Genomic DNA, 18,551 nt, shown 5'->3' with positions numbered 1-18,551 from the left:
AAATAATTTTAGAATTTAGAGTGGAGGTTGGTTTCACAACCAATTCGAGACCATTCTAGCGTTTTAGGACAGTTGACCAATTTATTTTTTATGGGAGATTAATCATGTGCACTTTTCTTTAAGGAAAGGTCTTTTTTACGCTTACATGTAGGTTACAGAAGAATTTTGTTTGGTGGAGAGCTCTGCCACTCGGACATAGCATTATTGGTAGGGCTAAGGCTTTTTAGGAGGAGGCTTGCCATTCGTATCTGGGGTTAGACGTAGGATTAAGTGAGTTTTTTTTGTTAAGAGGGTGTGTGACACCCACTGTGAAACTTTACAAGAATTACGACAAACAGACAAAAATAAATGTTATTCAAAACAGGTGACATCACAAACAGAAACTGTGACCTTTGAAAAAGTATCAAGTATTTTTTGTCTCACCTATTTAAATATAAAAAGAAAAACAATTTTTGCTAAAGCTGACAAAACTATTTGATACATGTCAGCATGTAAAATAGACGTTAAACCAAATATGACGATGTCTTCTGAAAACAGAGTTTGCACACAAACACAAAAGTGCTGATCCTCTCCTTTTTATTACTTGACCTCATATTCCAAATGTTATTTTTTTTTACTTTACTATATTGTCAAGAATTACAAACATGACTATATTTTAGATCATTTCTGATCAGCAATATATTAACACTTATAGTAACAGCATATTTCTCAACATGCAAACAGAGGGGAGGGGGCCTATTTTTAGATTCATCTGTGCTTTTTATCAAGAAAAAAAAACTTTAGTTTTAAGTGACTTTTATTTAAGAGGGCAGGGCTGACTCAAAACGTCATTGTTATTTTTACCTAATCAGACCACAGTTTTGATATACAAGACTGATATGTCCTGAAGAAGAAGAAATATATATATATATATATATATATATATTTGTTTAAAGTAGCTGTGTGGTTTAGCATGCATAACTGAGTAATATAATTAAATGAGTCACCTTCATGAACATATATTTGTAGTTGTAGCTGATAATATCCTTAAATGTTACACTTTTTCATGTATATTTCAACAGCTCTCCCAGTCCGTATTTACACCAGCCATTATATTCTTGTGAGGAGGAACCAGGATGTATTCATATTCATTACACCAAAGATGGCAAAAATTCCTATACTTCAACCTATTTGTATATAAATGATATGTATATTGCAATCACATTTACAGAATGGTTCTAATTGATAAAGATTACAACATACAAAAGAAGCAACCCATGATTAGGGCTATGACAAGAGAATATTCTTTTCATTATTTTAACTCTCGAGTATATATCAGTTAAGATCTTATGTTTTCAGATAGAGTGATGTGGTTCTCGATTGATTAACTGTGCCGGATATATACTCGAGAGTCAAAACAATGATAAGAATATTCTCTTGTCACAGCCCTACTCGTGACTCTAAAGCAACAAAGATATACATTCTTCCAAGAATTGGTAATTGTTTGTTGATGATCTAGAACAATTACATATGCAGAGCAGATGTAACGGAACCTTTCAGGATGGTCATTACATTTCAGATCGATTGTAATACAAATCTCAACATGAAAACTGAAGAGAAATTAGTTATTTAAAGTTAATCATGACCAGCTGTGGCAAAAACACTTGGATGGATAACACAGTTTTCGGAAAAATAGAATTCTAAATCAGAAGACTTTGATCATTAAATCATTTTGAAACGGAGGCAGGTGTTAGCTTTCCAAACGTTTCACTGGAACTTTATTTAAATATCATTTAAGAAAATACGTAAAAAAACACCTCAAACACACGTGAACTGGCCGGTTAGAAAGATGAATCAAACAATTTTAATTAAACAGACATTCTGTAAGATTAAATAACATCAGCAAATCCAGTTTAACACCAATTTTACATGCAGGTATGCATTTGATGGCTTTAATAAATTCAAAAACTAATCTACTTCTGGCCAGGACTTTATCACTCTTAAGCTCATTTTTATCACTTCCTTCCACATGAACTGATCCTGTTACCTTTTGGGTCACTAGGAGCCAAATAAATGCAGGAGGAGGATAAAAAACAAACAAAACAAAAAACCCAAAAAGCAAACTTTTTTTCTTATTGTTTCTAATTGTTTAAAAAATATTGACACTAGGTCAGCCAGCTTTTTCTTTGAATTATATTCAACAAGTTTCCAGATGTTGTGGAAGTTAGAAGTATGAAGATGGAGTGGTTAATGAAAAGAAAAGTAGAGATTGAGAAAGAGGTTTTCAAAACAAAATGTGACGTTAAAAAGATGTGACATTTTCTATGAAAACGCCTGATAGCACTGCTGGTCATGTATGTAAACCAATTTTAGCTAATAGTTATAGAAAAGAATAGAAAAGATGGTTTCATATTCTCAGTTTATACAGAACTTCTGCCATTACTCAGCAGCAGCATCTTATCTGGGTATCTTTCATTTTAACCGATAATCCTATTTTAACTTTTCTGATGCTACCTGATCAGGCGGTCTGAAGATATCAGCTTTCTGACTTAAATGCACCAAACATTGATGTTATTTTTTTTCCTTTCCCTTTGTAAAGCTCAATTATGTTCTACAAAGACAGAAAAAAAAAACATACTAAACACCATAAATAAGTATTTGATGATATAAAGAACTTTGGAAAAAAGTTTTTATACTCAAAGTCATTGGGTTTGGCATTAAATAACACAAAAAGGGTTGAAAAAAAACAAACAAATCAATTCATTTCAATTTTAAAAGGTTGTTGAAGGAAATATTTATGGTTCAGATTCATCATTGTGATTTCTGACATTTATTCCCATCTGTTTGGAGCACACGGTGGAGCAGGTGCTAGTGTAATGATAAGAATTAATAATGGATAGAATAAGTTTATCAGCAGAATGTTACTACTGTCAGTGTGATGTATGGAAGTGAAACCTGATGGCATATGTTGCATGGAGAAAAACAATATGCGAATGATATGATAGGTTTATAATACGAGTCTTAATGATAGGATTCGTCTTAGTGACCTCAGAGAAAGACTGAATATAAACATAGATGTGTGTATAACAGAAGATTTTGATGGTATGGTTAATTGGAAGAATGAATGACAAGTTTTGTGTTAGTAGATGTAGAAGAGTTAAGGTAGCATTACAAGCATATGCTGCCTAATTTGCTTCAACAAGTCATATCTTTTTTATTTGTGGGTCAATTTTTAAAAGAATTACATTGATGGAAAGAGAATAGAATAAGCATTCCAATGATGATAATTTATTTTTCTTTTATGTTCCAAGTTATAAATGAAAAAAAAAAAAAAAACGGTAAAAAATGACAAGAAAAAAGGAAACAGTTTTTTTTTTATGTTTACAATTCATACATTACATTTGGATACACATGCGCCGGGTCAAATTTGATAGGATATGGCTGAAATTTTACAGGCTATATAAATATAGAAGTCCACCTCTACTGCACTTTGATTTATATTTTTTCAACCACAGGAAACAAAGTTACGACCAAGCAAAGTTGACAAAAAATATTTTAAATTGATAAGATAAATCGGTATATATCATCCATTTTCATATAAATAATAGTTTCAGAATTATTTTCATGTATAATATGTAAATATTTGATAATTATTAATTGTGCGGAAATTTCTTTAAAATGTTATCTTTTATAGAAATTACAGAATATAGAATTTAACGGGGGAAACGGCTCACTATGCGTTAATGCGCTGACCAGCGCTGAGCTGCCTCCAGTTAGCATATTAACAAGTTTTGTTTGTATTCTCTTAAAAATAGAAAACTATTTTTCACTTTTTATTCTGACTTTGTCAGTTTAAAAAAAGTATTTTCACGTTTTTCAAATTTGATTTCCAAACAATACTATTTTTTTTTTTTAACGCTTTTAGTACAATGCACTAAAAGCGTTAAAAAAAAAAAAAAAATGTACAAAGTGCATGTGTTTCTGCTATCATTGTATTTATAAATTCTTACTTGTACTTAAGGTGTGTTTTTTGTACTTAAGGTGTGTTTTTTTAGTGATCAAGAAAAACAAAAAAAGGTACTTGTGCACTTATGCTACCATGCTGAACTAATGTTATCATTTAGAAACCCATTTTTAACATGGGGAGGGAAGGGTGTTTTGTTAACTATTCTGTACTTTCACCTAACAATAAAAAAATTAAAAAAAGATATTGTGAAACTTGAAAATAATATTTGAAAAAAATAGCACAGTAACATAAGTGTATAAGCACCCAAATATTACCAAAGGCAAGATAAGTTACTCTTCTACCTAGTTGGATATGTTTTTAGTGTATTTATTTAAAAGTAAAATGTTTGTTTATTTCGAAAATTAGTGTCGAGCGTTACACATGCACAAGAAAAATAGCCACGTGGTATCTCATGTTATTGAAATCTCGACAATGACTTAAAAATATACAAAATACTGTCAGAACTCCAACCAATAAATGTCCTTGTGACATTTAATGGGTGGGTTTCTAATAGTATTTTGTATAATTTTTTATTTTTAACTCATTGTCAAGACCATTTTTTCGAATCTGTAAAACAAACCAGATCTTTTTTTTTAAATGAGGATATGTTAATAACATTAATAATAATTAGATGGTTTGATAAAGAATTTCATTGTGATGCATTTTGTAAATTTTTACCTTGTTTCCACTTTAACATTTTTCTTTAAAATGACTACCTCTTAAGGTTTTCGGGTATGCTGAAAATGAATATCACATTTAAATTTTCCTCAAATAAGTAACTTTCCAGATATTAAGCAATGTCATTTCTTATGTTATTGCTGGTGGCCATCTTGTATGCGCATTTGCGCATAGTTTCTCACGTTTGCGCACTCGCGCGTACAAAGCTCGCCAATAGCGATAACGTAAGAAATGGCATTGCTTAATATCCAGAAAACTACTTATTTGCAGAAAATTTAAATGTGATATTTGTTTACAGCATACCCTAAAACCCATATATATTCTCATTTTAAATATTAAGCTGGAAACAAGCTAAAAAAATATTACCATTTTATTTCTTTGTTTACATAGTTGAATTTTCGGTAAAACAACGCAATAGAAATGAAAAAAATTGCCATCAACTGAATATATAGTTGTTGTTTATCAGGATTACTGGTATCCTGGTACTGTGAAAGCTACATCGTGGATTCATGTAGAGTATGATTTATGGCTGCATTTCAGAAAATAGGGATATATTTTGGGCCAGATAAAGATGATTTACAGCATTGAAAATTGGACTGGTCCCAAAATGCATAAGTTCTGGTTGACTATGAGAATTTCCATCTTTTACAGAAATCTAAAATCTATATGAAAAATTTTCTTTGATTTATTTCTGAGATTAATTCATATCTACTCATTTTTTTTTTCTTTTCCTTGAGGGGAGTAGTATATACCAGCCATGAATGCTCTTTAGTTATTCAATGGCTACAACCCAGATCAAGCTCTCCTTTGGTGAGGAGGCAGGAAAATACCTACTCCCAATAAAGCTATATTCAAATACCTCTATAATACTTAGTTTTGTTCATGAATAGACACCCACTGTATGATACCATGCGCCAGTTTAAAAATTGAAATGTATACATCTTAATTTATAATTCATGGCTTATGATAAAGAGATACATCAGATTTGACTGCATAATCAGAAAAAGCACAATTTTACATGATAAAATAACAATTATCTAAAAAGGAAAAATCAACTTGTAATGTTACCCAAAGCAATGAATATTGATTAGTTGTTTTGTAACCAGGTTCAGGAGGGTCATATTGAAATCCAAGAATGTAAAGTTTATAAGTATATTTTAAGTATTTTCCGACTTCAGTCAACTATTCACAAATAAAATTACAACTTTTGTCTTTACTGAAGAGATAATCATTTATTTTAGCTTTCCTCTTCAGTGATATTAACTTCTGGATGTACTAAAGTTGTTAATTATATGATCAAATAAAATCAAGTTGAAAAAAAGCAAAAGTAAAAAAAAAAAAAAAGGAAAAAAGAAAAAGTAGAAAAAAAAAAGGAAAAAGTAGAAAAAAGAGAGAGATGAGGAAAAAAGAGAGAGAGATAAAGAAAAAGAAACCCAAAGAAAAAGAGATGAAGAAAAAAAAAGGAGGGAAAAAGGGAGGCAGACGAAAAGGAAACAGATGAAAACTTACCTCATTTCTGTTGGGCAGTTCTGTAATATATTCTGGAAAGTTATACGACATCCCAACATTATTCACTGAAAATAAAACAAGAAAATATTTTCAGAATCCAAAAAGGACCAACATTGTCAGGTCAGGGTAAAATACATTTTGAAAAAAGAAACTATTAAAATAAAGAAAAATATAATATTTGCATAATACCAAAACTTGCTGAAACTTTGTTGTGAATTATTTTGATGTCATTTTTTTTTATTCTTGTTAGAGTTCAAATAATGTAACATCTTAGATTTGAGAAAATTTTTCACACATGTGTAAATTACATGGCAAAATAAGTTTCTTTACTTTTTTTTTTATACTTATACAAGTATGATTTTCCGGTATCTTATTAGGATACAGATTATGTGCCTAACCAAAACTCAATAAATACTTGCATCACAATTCCTCTCTATGAAAGAAACTAGCCTAGGTGCCCAGCATTGCCTGGGTGTGTGTTGAGCAAAAAAAGTGGTAGTAGGCAGGCAGGCTTGAACTGGTACCATGAAGGAGGAAAAAATGTGAAAGAAAAAAAAGAAAGAAAAAAAAAAAGTGACGTCTTTGCTGCTGCATCCATCGCCAAACCAGAAGTGGCAGAGGTTCAAATTGAGTCAATCATAAAGAGGGGATGACTTTCAGAAAATATCGGCAAAAAAGCAACCCCTCCTTGTAGAAAAGTGCCCAGCTAAGGGTGAAGCAATTAATGTATTTAGCCAATTTTTCGATATTTATCGTCCAAAGGGTCAAGCTTCAAAACGATACCAATCTTGTGAAAATCCGTTGCCTCTGTCAAAAGTTTTAGGCAGACAATCATACATACATACATACATTTAAAAAGACAGGTGAGATTTATATAATAGATGAAATTGTCATTATTTCAAATGCAAGTGAATCTTGATATAAACGCTGCAATATACAAATATTGGCTGACTAAATAGCAAATTCACTAAATCTTAATACAGCATTTTAAATTCTTTCTAATATTTGTTGGTGATATCCAACTCCAACATTTATCGGAAAATTCACTTTCTTTAAAGTTTTAAATAAGGCTCATTCAACATTTCAAGTGTTTAATTTCACAATTGACAATCTTTTTTTTTTTTTTGCACTGAATTCAAAAGAAATTTATTAATTTTTAAATATTTTATGATTATTATGGATTAATTTTTTATTATTTCATTATCATGTTAAAAACTTCCATGTAAATTCCAAAGCAACTCAGATGTAAGAAAATGGAATGCCGTTAGTTAAAGTGAATAAAATATAGTTCGGATTCTGTTCACCAAAAATATACCAATCTACATGAGAAACGAATTCTCAGCAACATCTTTACCTCTGGCCTAAGACAGGCAGAAATATTATTCAGCATTGTCAAAGATAAAATCAATTTTGAATAAATTAATTCAAAATTCTGGTCACAGCACCAACATAAGTCATAATACCAGCTCTGTGTATAGCATGTAAAAATTGAAAAATAAATTGATTTTAATTATCTGTGTTCGACTGAAGAGTGTAATCAGGAAAATACATAATTTGGTCTTAGATTATTTTTTCTCTCCAATACAAGACAAACTGGTTGTCAAAATTCACCTTCTCCTGGTTATGCTTTTTAATAAAACACTTCAATTAAGTCAGAATTAAGATTTTCTTATTCCCATAAAATAGAGTTTGGGTGATTCTTTCAGAGAGCATATTCTTACACAAGTTGCAAAACTGGTTTTTGCCAGATCACTACAATTAAGCAATGATCAGCCTGCATAGTACTTAGAAGGGTAACCAATTGGGAATCCCAGGCACTGTAAGTTAAAAGACTGTAAAATTATTTTCTACAAATATGTGCAGGAAAGGTATGAAACTATCTCTTCTCCTCCTATGGAGAAAATAGTAGGGTAGACCTAAACTTAGCTAGGTCAACTAGTTTAGATGGAAAACTCCAGAAGGCCCCTTACTAGTTTTCTGAACATTGGTTACATGCTCCAGACATAATTAAATGTGATTAAATGTCTTAAAAATTGGTACAAACCAGATTTTCTACAGCTTGTAGTGTCTGGGGACAGACAAAAAGAATAAAGAAAAAAAAAATGGCTACTGCTTCTGCTGGTGATTTCATAAAATAAGATTTCTTATCACCTTTTATGCAAATGAGATCCTATAATTTAAATAAAAAGTCAATTTTTCCAACACTTAGTTGATTCAAATTGTGAAATAGCGAGCTTAAACAGCAGCGTGTCGAATTTAACCCGGAAATGGTTAGTTGAAAGTGCAGAATAGCAGAGGCGCCATCGCATTCTAGGTGACAGATTACAAATAATTATTTTCTGTTGACAGATCTTTTCTGGACAGTTTCACTGACATGAATCCATTTTGATAAATTTTTTTACAAAAATACTAATACTCAATTCATTTATAAAGTGAGGTGTGCAGAACAGGAGACTTTTTCTGTTTCTATTTGACTCAGGACAGTGTCAGATCATGTTTTTGAGGGGTTTTTTTCTGTGGGTTTTGTTTGTGGTATTTGGACGGTTTTCTTCCAATTAAATTTTTTCTATTGGTGTTATATCTTTCATATCTCTGGCATATCATTCACAGTTTTTGTTTCTTGTTTGTATCTGGATTAGGATTGTTGATGTGACTTGTGACATTTAGATTTGGGTGAGAGCTATTCATACTGAGTCTTGTTTGTAGTTTCCATACAACAATGCTGTATTTTTTTTTTTGAGATTCTTGATGATCTTGATTTCAGTGGGACTCGAATATTTTGTAATAGATTTTCTACTGAAGAGCCTTGTGATGGCATTAATTGCTGCTCTTGTATATCTTTAGTTGTGTAAGTTTTGAGAAGAAAAAATTTCCTCAGTCTGAAAGGATTTCTGCTTCAGCAAACAAAAGCCGAGGCTGCACTCTGCTCTGGTTGAAATTAATTGTGAATAAATAAGAGTATTATTTTGGGAAAATTAAATTAATTTTTGAGAAGAAAAAAAAAATTCCTCAGTCTGGAAGGATTTCTCTTTCGTGAATAAAAACAGATGTTAGTTGAATTTAATCGAGAATAATTAAGAGTATTATTTTGGGAGGATTAAATTAATTTTTGAGAGGGAAAAATTTTTCCTCAGTCTGTAAGGATTCCTCCTTCAGTGGACGAGAAGTTAAATTCATCCGAAAACAAGCTGAAAAATAAACTAATGAAAATGGATAGAGCTGTGGGTGTGAATGGAAACCCCTGCGCGAATGTGATGAATGTAGTGTTAAGAGAACATTTTTTTATTCCACTTATTTTAAGGTGTCTACTTGTTAAACTCTATAGAAAAGCGGTGGATTGAGAAATCGATAAATAATACATTCAAAGCAATTTTAGCGATGAACCAAGGGGCTAATAACCAAAATTATTTCTTTTTGTGTTTTCTCACCTTCGAGCTGATTTTCAGGTTGATCTGGGGGGCAGGGCGTGTCCCCGTAATGTGCGTTGGGTGGTTCTCGACTAGGGCCTAATCGGGGATCAACCAGCGGCGGGGTAGCGTTTGTGACTCTCGGACACACTGTTGACACTCATGAGGGGGGAGGGGCAGTTATATCTGAGAGTAGAGGTGATAAGATGTGGCAGTGGTGTGGTGTGTAAGAGAATGAATAAGGGTGAAAGACAATGAGAAGCATCTCCAGGCTGTCTGCGCTGATGACAGAGGTAACTCAAGTTCAACCCCACCTAAAGAAAACCCAGTTCCTGATGAGCAACCAGGGAAAGGCAGCACACATATCGAGACTCCTCCAGAAAATGAGATGTGGGTGCATTGAGAGCGACATTGATTGTTTCTTCTCTTTTTCTCTTCTTTTGTTTTATTGGAATTCTTGCAGGGCACTGACCCATAAACTACCAAGAAAGATCCTGATCATGACGGTAAAGGTGAGAGGAAGTAGACTAGTTCAATAAAAAGCGGGTATTAATTACCCAGAATAGGCTCAGTAGACTACAAACCCATGTAACTTTTATAAATTTTTGATTGAAAAAAAATTTGAATGTGAATTTTTAATGAAAAAAATATTTGAATGTAAATTTTTAATTGAAAAAAAATTGAGTAACTTTTATGGATTTTTGATTGAAAAAAAAAACAAACTGAGTGACTTTTATAAATTTTAATTGAGAAGATTCTTGAATTATCGCTGTAACTTGAAGAAAAAAAGAGATCTTTCATAATGCATGGAAAAAAAAAATTTGAATTTTATAATGTTTGTGAAAAATTCTGAGTAAGTGACTCTTCTAATTCTATTGAAGAGAAAAAATCTGTAACCCTATGGTGGGTTATTAAAAAAAACGGGTGACTTAATTTGTAAAAAAAAAAAAAAAAATCATGAGTAACTTTTATAACTGTGTTATAACTATCTTGTAGTTGAAAAAAAAACGAGTGACTCATGATTCTTAAGAAAAAAAATCTGTATAATTGTGTTGAACAGAGAGAGAAGGGGATTGTATAACTGCTATAATCTTGGTAAAAGCAAGAGACTTTGCCAATTTTGGATTTCCTTGGAATTTGGACTTTTTCAACTTTTTGAATTTTTGACTTTATTGAATTGACTTTTTGAACTTTCAAAACCAGAAGGGGAATGGCTCGCGTGACAAGCTGGTGTGGAGAACCAGCCACTGTGGGGTGATTGTGAACTCGAGTTCGGACTATATATATATATATATATATATATATATATGCTTCTCTTTTCTAACAGGTACACCAACAATGGAAAGGAGAAACAACGAATGAAATCCAGCTGGTATTGACTACAGTGAGAGGATGATGGAACGGAGATGGTGTGGGTGGATTACTTAGACTCATTCATTTGTGCAGAAACCAATGAGCCTAAGGGGGGGGGGGCGGAATGTGACATGACCACCACCGAGAGTGGTAGGGCTCCTCATTGGGGAGGGGGGGGGGGATTAAGACTCCCGAAACGCTGAAGGATGCCAGACAACTATGCTTGTACTAATTATTAAGCATTATTGTGTGTCCGGACAGTGGCGGCCAACCTTGCAAGAAGGAAGAGCTAAGTTGTGAATTTTAATATTTTTTGTGAAAATGACATATACATTTTATTTTTGGTGGAAAAGTGACAATTTGATGTCGTTTTGAGAACATAACAAATATAATTTTGCTTCTGGGGCCAGCCGAGAGGTCACGGGGATTGTGAGAACCGGAAACTGCGAGTGTTTGCAGAATCACAAGCACACATAATGGGAATCGGGAATTCCCTCGGAGATGACGTATCCAGTTGTGATTGGTATAAGAGAACAACCTACCCTACCCCGATACTGTGTATATCAGCAAATATTCCCGCCAAAATTAGTCAGTTGAAGCTGAGTCTTGAGAGAACCTAACACTAATTGAAGGGTTGCTGCCACACCCCTTCCACCGTCTGTCGCTACCGCAAACAACAGAGAGTAAGATTCAATCGTGTTTTGTAAGAAATCAACACTGGACAATTGTATATAAGTTATATCATATTTTTGTAAATTTGACTTGAATTTACTCGTAGAATAGAGACATCCGAGTTTGTTTTTCTTTTGTGTGCATGAAAATCTATTCACTTCCAGCGTGATACAGCATATCAACCCGAAGGTGAAATCGACACTGACCAACTTGCAGAGAATTCTCTGTGTAAGACGATAAGGACATATGTGTGAAGGTTCACACCTGTTACCAAATGTGACCTGGAAAGGTCACATTTGGTAAGCTGTGACAAGGACTCCTTCACATAAGTAGGGTTTTGGGGTGAAGATTGTTTAGATTGTTAAATGGCTGTCTAGTTCTTTCATGAAGTTCAGGAGTTTGTTTGGATTCATACTCATATTTGCTAGTTTTCTTACGACGTGATTACATTTTTGACATTCAGAATTAGAAGTAGCTTGCAATGGTTGAGTTACTCTTGAGCAAAGCGGGCTGAATGGGTATTCTCAACAATTTTGGGGGTTTCTGTGAAGATGATGTTCTGGTTGTATTGGATTTTTGTTACCTCTTTTTCTTTCTTACATTCTTCAAAGAATCTTGAGTCATGAATGTTCTCCTTAGCAGTTTACACATTTCAGTCATTGATAAGTGGCTTCCTGGAAGTTAGATTCATCAATTCCACAATTTTTACATAGTTTATTTCTGGTACACTAGTTCTTGTCGTGCCCATACTTCTGGCAATTATAACATCTAAGTGAATTACGGATTAGGAATATAGATATCCACTTTCATTATTATGTAACTGACCTTAATTTTTGTTGGAGTTTTGAGAAAGTTAAATTTGAGGATGTATGTTTTGGTGTTGAATTCTTAACCATTTTTCTTTAGTTATTCTTTTTACATCTGTTATAAACTGTTTTATTTTTTTAAGTTTTGTTTGATATCATTTATTGTGCAGTTATCTGGGTTTCTCACAACTCCCTTTGGAAATTACTTCAACATACTTTGTTTTTGTTTTTTTTTACTTCTACTATCAAGGTATTGTTAAATGTTATTTTGATTTGGGACCACGGCTATGAGATATTTTTCTATTATGAAGGATGAGAGTTTGGTGATGAATTTGTCATCAACTCAAAAATTATATACGTTGGATAGTAAGTGGTTACTTTTTCCATTTCACTATCTGAGTTTGTAAAATTATCAGTATCTGGATGTGGTCATTTGCATAATTTCATCACTTTATTTTGCATTAGATTGGAGTTTATTGTCAAGTGTATATGTAGAGTTTTAGATTTGGAGAAAATCAGAGGTTACATAAACCGAAATGTAAAAATAACACTCAAGATGAGAAATGCAAATAATATAAGAAATAGGTTAGTTTTGTCAATTTCTAAAGGTCGTCAAACACATGCCAGCACGTAGAGCAGACATTAAAGCAAATGATGAACCATTGTAAATGAAAAGCACGATACAGTGTGTGTGTGTGTGTGTGTGCAGATATTAATTTTCATGTCATTGAAAAAGATGCTGGAATCTATAGCGCAGACCAGAAAGATTTATGATTCAGTAAGATCAATGTATAGAGAACAATCCGTATTGATTTCATGCTTTAAAAAAAAAAAAAAAAAAAACAATTTTTTTTTTTTTTTTTTTTCAAGTGCTCTTTGCAAAAGCTGTAATAAATATTCCATTTGGAGAAATAAAGAATTAATATTATTGTCGGACAAGTATTTTTACAATTTATACAGACAAAGAGTTTGATCTTGACTTGTCATTTACATAATATCAACCTGTTTTGGATGATTTAATTCTATAAAAATAAATATGATAAACAATTTACTGCATAAAATTAATTGTATAAGATTAATTGAACACAAGTTGCTATTGTACCCATAAGTTGCAAGTTCATAACATTACCAAAAGATTTTTTTGTTTCATTTTTGTCACCTCAAACAAGGCATATTGCCTGAAAATGTAAGAAGCTACTATTTGGGATCATGTCTGACAGGGGCCTGTGGGGAGTTGAGCAGCAAGATATCTATTCACATTACATTTAAACTTTTGCAGGTTACTACAGTCAGAGAAGGAAATGGGGACAATTTCAAAATCTAACAGTCTGACAGAAGAAACTATTTGAAGAGAAGGCTTTCCGGCATCTAAGAACCTCAACAGTGAAGGGGTGGGATTTTGCTGCTTGTCAGGTTAGTCTGGAGTATGAACGTCACGGGGGCACAAGTGCTACAAGTTCATCAGCGCGCATTCCATTAAAGTACACAGGAGGGATACGACACTGCAGCGATAGGACAGAGGCTGGAACTTGGCCAACAGTGTGAGGACCTATTAAATTAGAGTCTTTTTTTTTTACCCTATGTAAGAATGAGAGACTAGTGGTAAATGCATTAGCCCAGATGTGGCAACAATACTCCATGCATGGATGAATTGTGATCTTGTAAAGATATAGGATGCTCTCTAGTGCAAGTAATTTTCTAGCATGGTAGCAGGAGCCCAACTTTTTTGCAGCAACCTTGGCAATGACCTTAAAGTATTTGTTCCAATTCATTTTAGTTTATTGGTCTCTCAGTCTCAGATGATAATGTATATTTTCTGCAAGGGTGCTATCATGTAGAATCTATAGCAAAACAAGCGTAGCACCTCTCTTGAACTGGCACTGCTTAAGTCCAATGGTAATAAGTCTAAAATGACTAGAAACAATGGCAGGATAAGCAGAGGAAGACTAGTGTTATTAGACTAGTTGCACTACCAAGGCTTAAAAGTCAAGTCTACCCTATTATTTAATCTATAATTGGAGGAATGGTATATGGATTCATATATTTTCATAAGATATTAGTGAAAAACAATTCAGTAGCACAACTGATCTTGAACCCAGCATGTCAGACTTATATTTCACATGTGTAACCACTACTAGTGCAATAATTATCAGAATAGATCCGATAAAATTCTAGTGCTTTTCCAGAATTTCCACTGTATTAAAAAACAAAAATAAAACATGTATGAAGTATATACCCATGATGGAAAGAAAATATTGTCTTTTAAAATTCACGTAAATTGATCAAATAGTTTTATTCTTAAAAAAAGAAAATCAAATTTTATAACTAACTGAAGAGGGACTATCTCGCAGCACCATTTTAAAAACCCGCTGAAATAATACAAGAAGTAATTCCAGATAATTCAAAATTTTTGCAAGATTTTAGAAACCCATTCTTAACATGTGCATGGTGGGGGCATTGGAAAACACAAATTCGCTTCAAAATTATTTTCTTTATAAATTTAAAACTACTTTTACATAATTATTTTCTTTATAAATTTAAAACTACTTTTACATAATTTTTGGAATATGATATTTGTTTTTCACAGGTATACATATCATACAGATTTTTTTATTTTTGTTAGTTTAATATAAAAATAGCAGATTCCATAGTCTGTGACTGTACCAATAATATCAATCACACGCCTCAGGAACGCAAAAAAAAAAAAAAAAATTAATTTTTCAAACTGACCCTTGCTGAATAGTTTGCTAGAGACTGCAAAGGTCAAATCTTTTTAATTTTGACCCCTTGGTAGGCAAATTTTTGGCCAAAAACCGATTAAAAAGCTTGCTGTATGTCTGCCTATACTTTATGTAAAATTTCAAATGTTTGACCCCAATTTTGACATATTAACATTTATGGTTTTGGGCTCAAATCAAGTTAAAAAGTTTGTCCAAGGAACCTACATAAAATTTCAAGTGTTTATACCCGAAATTGGCAGAGGAGTTTGATAGAGTTTTATTTACTTACTGATATTCTTACCTATCATTATACTATCAAAATAAACCTGTAACGTATAATTCATTAATTTATCCTTCTATTTTTCCGTTTCTTTTTCTTTTCCTTTTTTATAAACAATAAATATCTTTCAATCTCTCCCTGCCCGGCTAAATCACTTTAAACCCCATTTTCAACCCGTTCCTTCCTCCTCCCACCACACCATGCCCACTAACATTAACTCTCCAACCTGTTGCCATGGTGATCCTTTAAATTAACTGTTACTTATGCCGTTATAAATATAAATAGCGTCTTTTAATTTTAAACCGTTATAAACTAAAAAAAACGTTAATAAGAATTAACACATAATCAATAATTATAAACCCCTCTCTTATCGTATACACTCCTACTACTTTAAATTCCAACGTCCTCTCCCCTCCACTCCCCACTTCTTCTCTAACTCCCCTTCATCTACGATTTTTCCATTCTTATTTGATTTTATAACTTAGTCCATCTATGAATTCTGACAATGCTAGTTGGATATTTCCTCTCTTTGAGGATCTTCCTCTAGTTGAAACAATATGTAAACTCATTCTGGACTCACAGTAATAAATTTCTTATATATATCTATCTATCTATATCTATATATCTATAAAAACAGAGATGTGTGTGCCACAGACAATTTCTGATTGGTTAATCCAATAATCACATCTCCTAAAAAACTATGTTTCCTACGTTCTTAAATTTACCATAAAATAATGTGCCCTTATTTATTGTTCATCTTGGAAGGGTCTATATTTTCCCTAACTTGCCATTTACAAATTACAAAATTACGAAACTTACACCAGCCATCACAATCCAACCTCCGACACCACGTCCGCCATTCTGGCGCTAGCCGCACACACGTACACACAACACAAGACTATTAGTACTACTACCCCGCACACACGCACACACACACACGTTCACTACCCTCCTCTTTAAAACACGTTCTTTTGAAGAGACGATTTTTTTAAGCTGTTGACACACGTTTTAAAAATCTAGCAAAAATTAATTTTCCTGAAATTTTTCAATATTTAAAAATAAATTATGCCGGCTGATAAAATTTTAAAACTTTTTTTTAAAGCTAGAAAGATAAAATTTAAAAATACTTATTTTTATATATATATATATATATATATATATGAAACTAAACTAAAAAAAAAAAAAAAAACGCGCATTCACTCGTGGTCTTACTGTTCATTTCGGGTTTGTATTACTGTACACAGATTCGAAAAAGTTGTCAAAAAACAAATATATAACAAATAAATGTTATCAAAGGCAAGATAAGTTACTTTTCTACCAAACTGAATATATTTTTCGTGTTTTTATTCAATGTAACATGTTTATTCAGCTCAAAAAACATAGTGTTTACCGATATATTGGAAAATTCAAGATGGCGCCTCACTCCCTCTTTAACACGGTAAGTATGGGAAACGGTGTTATGAATAAAAAACTAGAAAAAATACTATTAAAAACCCGCCGAATCTATGTCACAGTAACATATATCGAGCGAGTTTTTAACAGTATTTTATCCAGTTTTTTATTTATAATACCTTTTCCCAAACTTACCGTGTTAAAGAGGGAGTCAGACGCCATCTTGAATTTTCCAATACATCGGTAAACACTGTATGGTTTTCGAGCTGAATAAACATGTTACATTGAATAAAAATACGAAAAATATATTCAGTTTGGTAGAAAAGTAACTTATCTTTCCTTTGATAACATTTATTTGTTATATATTTGTTTTTTGACAACTTTTTCGAATCTATGTGTACAGTAATACAAACCCTAAAAAATATTCATTTTGATTAAAAAAAATATTCATTTTGATTTAAAAAAAAAATATTGTTCATTTCGATTAAAAAACATTCATTTTGATTTTAAAAAAATTCATTTTGATTAAAAAAATAGTTTAATTTTAATATTTGTTTATTGTCTTAACTCATATCAAATGTTTTGCTTGTTCTGCTTCAAATATTCATAATCTTACATGCATAATTTTCATTTAATTATATTAAATAAACTTCAAGTTTACTACAAATCAAATCGTGTTCCTTCACTTTTTTAAAATGTAATTTATAAGTAATTAAAGAACACATTCTAATCTTTAAAATCTATAATACAACGAAATATTCAATTGCTTATAATACTTAAACAAACAACTTGTGTTTTTTTAATTATTTTTTTATTATTAATATTAGATGAGTTTCAGTATAAATCATCGTGTTCTTTATTTCAATCCAATTTTGAAGTTTTGTAACGCTGTCTGTAAAAATTACTGTTCATTATTGGCAGTCTAAGAGTTCCACATATCTTGCTTGTTGGGACCTCGGCGATGACGTTATTTTTTCAGCTGGCCGGCCATCTTTATAACGAAGGCCACGCCACCATCCCCCCACCAAAAGGGGAAGCCTGGCATTTTCTCACACGAAAGGGGGGAGCTTGGCAGTTTCTCCCCCCAAAGGAGGGAGCCGGTGTCCCCCCAAAGGGGGGGGGGGCGAAGAGGCCAGGAGGAGGTGACTTTTTTCTTGGGGGGAGGGGGGGGAGAAGCCTCCAGGCACCCTCCTCCCTGAAGGTGGGGTTGGGGATTATCTCTCCCTGAAGGGGGAAGGCCGGCACCAAGCATGTAAATCCAGAGGGGTGACTTTTTTTGTTACCCCTCGGATCACCCAGGCAACGCCGGGTAACCCCTGCTAGTATATATATATATATATATATATACATACACACACACATATACACAGAAATACCTACCTAATATTGCAATGTCAAGACCGTGAAGTTTAGATCTAATTTTATTGTAGATAGATTCATCATCCGAGAAGTCAACAGCAATCGTCCGTACTTCAACTTTATAAGTTTCTTCTGTAAAAGAAAATGAGAAAATACAGATGAAAACGCTGAAAATAGTTAGACAACAACATGAATGGTTATTAAAATTAACTCAGAAAATTAAAAATCATCAACTAAACTAAAATTCAAAATTGCTTACAAAAAAATTTGGAACTGTTATATTAAATCAATGTATACATATATAAGCATATATAAGCATTTCTGTGAAATGTGATTTGTTTGACTCACATTTGATCATTTAAAAATTAAAAATAAATCAATTAAAAACTC

The 18,551-nt window shown here is 32.4% G+C and overlaps 1 protein-coding gene across 1 annotated transcript in view; it reads right to left on the bottom strand.

Annotated features, from left to right (window-relative positions):
- Window positions 1-18,551, bottom strand: part of LOC145260181 (very-long-chain 3-oxoacyl-CoA reductase-B-like) — an 88,597-nt gene that overhangs the window by 38,107 nt on the left and 31,939 nt on the right. Inside the window, exons 4-5 of the mRNA XM_080118008.1 lie at window positions 18,183-18,293; window positions 6,173-6,237 (exon numbers count right to left, since the gene is read on the bottom strand). Coding sequence (XP_079974134.1) covers window positions 6,173-6,237; window positions 18,183-18,293 — 176 coding nt within the window. The remainder of the gene's footprint in view (window positions 1-6,172; window positions 6,238-18,182; window positions 18,294-18,551) is intronic.

Source organism: Euprymna scolopes, chromosome 3, assembly GCF_053919585.1.
Source record: "Euprymna scolopes isolate OS-2025 chromosome 3, ASM5391958v1, whole genome shotgun sequence".
Classification (NCBI taxonomy): domain Eukaryota; kingdom Metazoa; phylum Mollusca; class Cephalopoda; order Sepiida; family Sepiolidae; genus Euprymna; species Euprymna scolopes.
The sequence above is the reverse complement of the archived record's forward strand: the minus strand, read 5'-3'. Positions and strand labels throughout refer to the sequence as shown.